General features: G+C 54.6%; 3 protein-coding genes across 3 annotated transcripts in view; 2 read left to right on the forward strand and 1 right to left on the reverse strand.

The window, feature by feature from the left end:
* Window positions 1–28: 28 nt before the first annotated feature.
* Window positions 29–4,427, forward strand: SODALDRAFT_355599 (HECT-domain-containing protein; the record flags this gene model as incomplete). Its single annotated transcript, XM_028613829.1, has 5 exons — window positions 29–67; window positions 132–148; window positions 298–411; window positions 518–598; window positions 653–4,427. The coding sequence occupies 5 exons, from the start codon at window positions 29–31 to the stop codon at window positions 4,425–4,427; spliced, it is 4,026 nt and encodes a 1,341-aa protein (XP_028471200.1).
* Window positions 4,428–4,571: 144 nt separating this feature from the next.
* SODALDRAFT_327595 (hypothetical protein) lies at window positions 4,572–5,615 on the reverse strand. The gene is made up of 3 exons (XM_028610477.1): window positions 5,506–5,615; window positions 5,266–5,372; window positions 4,572–5,141 (listed from the first exon to the last, which is right to left on the reverse strand). Exons 2-3 carry the CDS (start codon window positions 5,307–5,309, stop codon window positions 4,685–4,687), a joined length of 501 nt encoding a protein of 166 aa, XP_028471201.1. The 5' UTR covers window positions 5,310–5,372; window positions 5,506–5,615; the 3' UTR covers window positions 4,572–4,684.
* A 413-nt stretch (window positions 5,616–6,028) lies between these two features.
* The window catches only part of SODALDRAFT_268999 (hypothetical protein), a gene marked incomplete at both ends in the record, with an annotated part of 2,136 nt that continues 1,738 nt past the window's right edge, over window positions 6,029–6,426 (forward strand). The window contains one exon of the mRNA XM_028607634.1: window positions 6,029–6,419. Within this exon, the coding sequence (XP_028471202.1) occupies window positions 6,029–6,419 (391 nt within the window). The remainder of the gene's footprint in view (window positions 6,420–6,426) is intronic.

Genomic DNA, 6,426 nt, shown 5'->3' on the forward strand with positions numbered 1-6,426 from the left:
CAGTACGTGTAAAACGAGCATAGTAATTATGGGGTTTCCCCAACTTTTGGTTGAATACGAGCTTCAGGTTGGTTTCTGCATCTCTCCTTCACCTCCTCCTTTAATTCCCCTTCTCTCACCTGATTCTCAAGTCGAAAGATGAGAGGCAGTGGATATCGCGATAATCAGTTGGTCTCTACGTGATCATTTCATACAGTTCTCCCTGTTGCTCCGTGCTACTGTCGTTACTGAACTGGTTCCTTATCCTGCTTGACCTGCCCTGTGCACTCTTCCAAAATCCATTGCCAGCTGCCTCAGAAACTCCGGGGGGCTCTCTTCGCGACCATTTGCCAGAGCTTTCATCAAAGGCCCTTCATCAATGACTGCAACCTTCTGGTTGTTTAATTCCCCCGTCTTTCCGGCCATCTGCACGTAACTTACTCGCCTGCGGCCGACATAGGAATCTAAAGGTCTTACTTCAATAAGGCACCTTGGGCACACACCTCAACCAACCCAACCCACACCCCCTGTTCTTGAGATTCCTCGTCCATATCGGTAATATCAACGACCAAAAACATCTTCTGAGCATCGCTCCCTCCTCCGAATCCTGTCTTCACGGGTGTCACCCCGAGTAGGGAAACTGTTCCCGATTATTCGGGTTGAGAAATGCCAGTTACTTCCCATCACCGGCAACTACGTTTGCCCCTGTACTCGAGTCCACTATGACTCCATGGCCAGCTCGTCGTCCCGTCCCTCCTCCACCTTCCGAACCACCACCTCCTCCACCACCACCTCCACCACCTCCTCCAAAGGATGGAGCGTTTCTACCATTTGCCTCAGCTCTTCCAGCTCCTGCGTTCCGAACTACACCATCATCCCCTGGCCGCGAGTCAGGTTCTGCCTCTGGTCTCAGATATCACCATCAAACACCACACCGACCCACTGCTTACGAGGATCTCGTCACTCGACTCCATACCACCCCGCTAAATGCGCCGCCGCATTACTTTACACGGCTACCTAACTCACCGGCTTTCGACAACCCTCAGCTCAACGCAGGCTCGAGTTCTTCTGAATCAGACCTCCACCCTCCCAGACCACGCCGTCCCGGCCATGCGCGGTCTGTGAGCCATCCGTTTCCCTACTTATTATCCAAGAAAAAACAACGCCCTAACATCAACATCAACCCTGATTCTGACTCCGAAATTGACGACGGATTCCCACCGCGACCGCCCCAAGGCAAATCTCATAAGAGGGGGAACATGGCGGGTGGCAGTCGGGATTTTGTGACGGGAAACTGCATGACCTGCAATTCCCTTGTGCGATGGCCCAGGGAGCTGAGGGTTTTCAAATGCACCGTTTGTGTCACCATCAACGATGTCCACCCAGACCATCGCCCGGAACCCCGATCCGAGGACGCCCCGCGCTGGCTGCGAAACCCTGTTCTCGACGCCTCGTCCTCGCCCCCTAGGAGCAGTACTCGTCAGGCCGACAGAACAGATACAGGCGAGATTTCGTTGGAGCACACGAGATCATTGGTATACCAGTGCATTCGGGCATATCTCGCCTCGGCTGCCACCAAGGCTCAGCATGGAGGGACCGCGGCGCGTTCTGCGATGTCTGGCCTGCAAGCCGTATCTCCATTTGAGGACGAACATTCATGGGACCCAACCAGCGAAACGCCATCAAAATTCCAATTTCTCCAACAGCCGACGCTTCATCTGGAACCTCGCCGGGACCCATCAACTGCTCGGTCTTACTCGTCTTCGTATCCCGGTCGTCCACCTGTGCATGACCTTATAGCGGACGAAAGCACGCCTCGGTCTGGAGAACCGTCGTCACGGACAGATCAGGATGCAAAGCTGATCTTCAAGCCCGTTGAGAATTACATCATATCTTGCTTCGGGTCTTTCCACCGTGTGAATAATTCCTTCCTTACCAACCTCTCAACACACGCAGCTTCGCCCTCCAAATTCGTCACGACCAGGCGACCGTTGGCGGCGACTCGTCAAGAGCCTGCGAACATGCCTTCGCAAGTATGCGATCTAGACCCGAAACTCCTACTGCTCGGCGACGTCGCGGAAAACGGAATGTGGTGGACCGGTGTGCAGGAGGATCCCCCTCCACAGAGCAAGTCGGAACGGCGTCGTCCGTCGGTGGCTACTCCCTCTATAATCACCTCGCATTCCCCTCAGGTGGATTGGGGCCGGGCATCAGACTGGTATGCCGCGGTGGTGAACGCAGCAGAAAGTTGGCCCTCCATTTACGATCAGCTTTGCGCAGAAGACGACTTCGAAGCGCTGCAGGTATCTGTGTTGCGAGATTTGGAGGCCACTCTCTTAGCTGCGCAGGATCACCTCCAGCGGGTGCTGCTGAAGGCTACCGAGACGTTACTTAAACGGCCCGGGCGCCCCATGAAGGACCCAAGTGACATACGGTTTCTTCTGATCATCATGCATAACCCCCTCCTCCATGACAACTTTGCGGCCTTCAGCGGCAGTCTCCAATCCGGCGACGCCTCGCCTCGGCGGAGGAATCCCTCAGCTGGGGGCACTCGGCATCTACCAAGGCGCGGCCCAGTTTCGGGACAGCATTCTGGCATTATCAAACGAATTGTAGGTCTAATGTCCAACGCATCGAGCACCTGTCAGACTCACTTGGTTTCCTGGTTCGCGAGGTACTCCCAGTCGGCATTCGCGTCGACCAAGGACTTGGTCGGTGGCTTTTTAACATACAGGCTCATTCGCCAACGTGATAAGAAACAAGACGCCAGGGTGGACATTACCGCCGGCTTGATCCCCAACATGACCAATGATCCCTCGGCGGCGTCACTTCACGCTGCTCTGAGCACACCCAGCGCATCGAGGAAACCCAAAGAAATGCCGAAGAAAATGTTGTACCCTGACGACTGGCAAATCCCTGCCGCTGCTCGAGTCATGGCGCTTCTCTTTGCTGCCAATAATACGCTCAATGTCAGGCAGGCAGACGCGTCGGCGTTAAGCAACAGTAACGTTATTCTGCGGCAGGGTGTTCAGACCTATGGTCAGCTGCTGCCAACGAGCGATTTCTACAACAGTATGGTCGACCGTGTCGACCTCGTGGCGGATTTCGAGGCCTGGGAGTCGACGAGGGTCAAGTTCTGCTTTTGCCAGTATCCTTTCTTGCTCAGTATTTGGGCCAAATCCAAAATCCTGGAGTACGATGCTCGCCGGCAAATGACGAGCAAAGCGCGCGATGCCTTGTTCGACAGCATCATGACGCGGAAAAACATCAACCAATACCTAACGCTCGACGTGCGTCGGGAGTGCCTGGTTGAAGACAGTCTGGCGGCCGTCAGCGAAGTCATCGGGAGCGGCGGTGAAGACATCAAGAAAAGGTTGCGAATCGTCTTCAAGGGCGAGGAAGGCTATGATGCCGGAGGTCTTCGCAAGGAGTGGTTCCTCCTTCTCGTGCGGGAGGTCTTCAATCCTGACCACGGTAAGCCGATCCAGGGTCCAGTCCGGGTTCAACCGCTGACAGTTGCGCCAGGGATGTTCGTCTACGATGAGGATTCCCATCTCTGCTACTTCAACCCCAACTCTTTTGAGACATCGGACCAGTTCTTCCTAGTGGGGGTTGTGCTGGGTCTCGCCATATATAACTCGACCATTCTCGATGTGGCACTGCCGCCGTTTGCCTATCGCAAGCTACTCGCATCGGCGCCTTCGTATTCATCTTCCTCCGCGGCACATCCGCGACCGAATATGACCTACAACCTAGAGGACCTAGCCGAGTATCGCCCCCGCCTGGCTGCGGGACTCAAACAGCTACTTGACTATGAGGGGGAGGTCGAGGACGTGTTTGGTCTTGATTTCGTCGTCCCGGTCGAAAGATATGGCACCATATCGCAGGTCCCACTGTGTTCCGGAGGCGAGACAAAAAGCGTCACTAGTTCAAACCGGAAGGAGTACGTGGACTTATACGTCCGATACGTCTTAGAAGCCGCGGTGGTGCGACAGTTCGAGCCTTTCAAACGGGGCTTCTACACGGTTTGCGGGGGTAACGCGTTATCTCTGTTCCGGCCCGAGGAGATCGAGCTCCTCGTCAGAGGTTCGGATGCGCCACTTGATATCAAGTCGCTCAGGGCGGTGGCCGAATACGACAATTGGGGCACCAAGAAACCGGATGGAGTGGTGCCTGTGATCCAATGGTTCTGGGAAACATTTGAACGGGCGTGTCCAAAAGAGCAACGAAGGCTCCTCTTATTCATCACAGGAAGCGATCGGATACCTGCCATGGGCGCTTCGATCCTGCCGATCAAGATCTCTTGCCTAGGGGATGACGAAGGGCGGTATCCCATTGCGCGCACTTGCTTCAACATGCTCTCTCTCCGCCGCTACGGATCACGGGAGCGATTAGAGCATATGCTCTGGACCGCGGTGCATGAGAGCGAAGGGTTTGGCTTGAAATGAACTGTGTGGGAGCCTGTATCATTTCTTCTTAAAAATGACGAACTTCCTGGGTATATCCTGTATCATCATTGCGAGGAGTTATGGCAACGGCAAATGGGAAAGGGGGCAATGTGATCCCGGATTGTCAGTCCAATACCATACGCCAGGACGCCCCTGATTTTACTTTCAACTCTGGAGGCTTCGGTGTTTGCTACGGAGTACACAGTACAGCTTTATACAAATATTCATACATGAGCCCGCGTGTGCCATGCGCATTATTACGCCGCTCCCGCCGTCCTAGCCCTCTCGAGCATAGCCCTCTCTCGCCGTCTCTCCTCCACCCTAACCCTTTGAATCTCCCGGTCGATGGCGCCCTGGCGCTGCATCTCCACCACCTCGCGCATCTCGGCCTCCTCCTCCGGCGTAGTTTGGACGGGCTGGGCACGCGTCTCAGCCAAGAAGTGGTTGAAGATCTCGTCGGACGGCTTCCCTTTCATATCGATTTTGACGACGCGCTCGTCGGCGGCGGGGTCGACGGCTTTGGAGGCGTCGATGGCGGATGAGGGCGGCTGGACGCGGACGACGGGCTCTTGGCCCGCTGCTACTGGGGCGTCGTCCTTGCGGAAGTAGACGGACATGACGGCGGTGCCTTCGTTTGTCTCCTTGCGGTTCACGATCATGGGGATGGCCGGGTTGTAGTATTTTAGCCGGGGGAGCATGTCGCGCCAGAATCTCCTGGATTTGTTCAAACGGGGTTGGTTGTTAGCTTTTGTTCGGATTTCTTTTCGCTCCGAGGATGGGGGGCAATTTATTTCGTCGGTCGAAGGTGCACGAGTGAAAGGGACGGTCAAAGACGAACCTGGGTCCCATGTGGCCGTCGTTATACGTCTTCGCGAACTCCATGTGTATTCTCGTCACAGACGGAGGGAGTATTGCCGCGCCGGGGCCGTGGCGTATCCTCAGGATCTGCGGAATGTCAGCTGCTCTGTCGTGTCATTCATGACGGGGACGGTTTCTAGGATTCCTACTTTCTATCTCACTGGTTAGCAAAAGGTTGAATGTATCAATTGGTCCGGTATTGAGGTAATTGAATACTTACCGTACGAAGTTTGTGCCATCTGGATGCTGGGCTTGTGCCGACCATTGTGACGAGTTGGACCGAAGCTTCCACACGGGGATCTGAGGTCTAGTCTCGGTCGCGTGGTCGAGTGAATGCGGATGCTCAGAAAAATGTACTGCATCGAGTCCTGCGACTTCACGGGACCGGGCCGGATTAATCCAGATAAGATAAGAATTGGGTAAGGCACCTAAGATGCCTAGGTAGGTACCTAGGTACTTCTAGAAGCGATAAGATAAGATAGCTCGTCAAAGTTGGAGGAAATTCTGGAATCGCGTCTTGGGATTTATTATTTTTAGTCGTCGTAACGAACATGCGACTTCTGTAACATTGTAAAGACGACATTCTTATTTTATTTTATTTGGTAATGCATCGAGCTCTACCTTCAAAATGGCTGAGGAGCGCGCTGCGAATGGGGGACCGAGCATTGCTCACTGAGCTGCCTGGTTACCTTTGCCCGGCCCTGGGCTTGTCCACGACGCGTGCGAACCACCACCACGGACACATGCCTCTCGTTCTCCCTACAAGACAACGACGATGTTTTCATGTCGACTCTCAAGGTGTGGACCTGGACCTGGACCAACCGGTTGAATCGTCTACGGACGAAGCACTTGCAGCGAAGAAGCTTCCGCTTCAATGCCATGGCTGCGGCGCCTTCGCCCAGATCAGCCACGCAAACGAGGCGGGCTTCTACGACCTAAAGCGCAAAGCCGTCCGGAAGTTTCTGGGCCTCGAAGAACAATTAGAAAGCCCTGAAAAGGATCTCGAGGAGAAAGATGAGGAAGACTTCGTTGTGGATCAGGCTTTGCAGTCGCTGGAACCGGAGAAGCTGGAGGAACTGGGCATTGACCCTAGAACGTTCCATTACGGCGAGGAGACAGAGTCGCATATGACTTGTAAGCC

This window comes from Sodiomyces alkalinus, assembly GCF_003711515.1.
Source record: "Sodiomyces alkalinus F11 unplaced genomic scaffold SODALscaffold_1, whole genome shotgun sequence".
Classification (NCBI taxonomy): domain Eukaryota; kingdom Fungi; phylum Ascomycota; class Sordariomycetes; order Glomerellales; family Plectosphaerellaceae; genus Sodiomyces; species Sodiomyces alkalinus.

Excerpts from the sequence above, each read along its gene's own strand:
- SODALDRAFT_327595 (XM_028610477.1), bottom strand. The coding sequence starts at position 5,309 with ATGGAGTTCGCGAAGACGTATAACGACGGCCACATGGGACCCAG. Across the intron at positions 5,142-5,265 it reads GACGGCCACATGGGACCCAG|GAGATTCTGGCGCGACATGC; the intron begins GTTCGTCTTTGA and ends GAACAAATCCAG.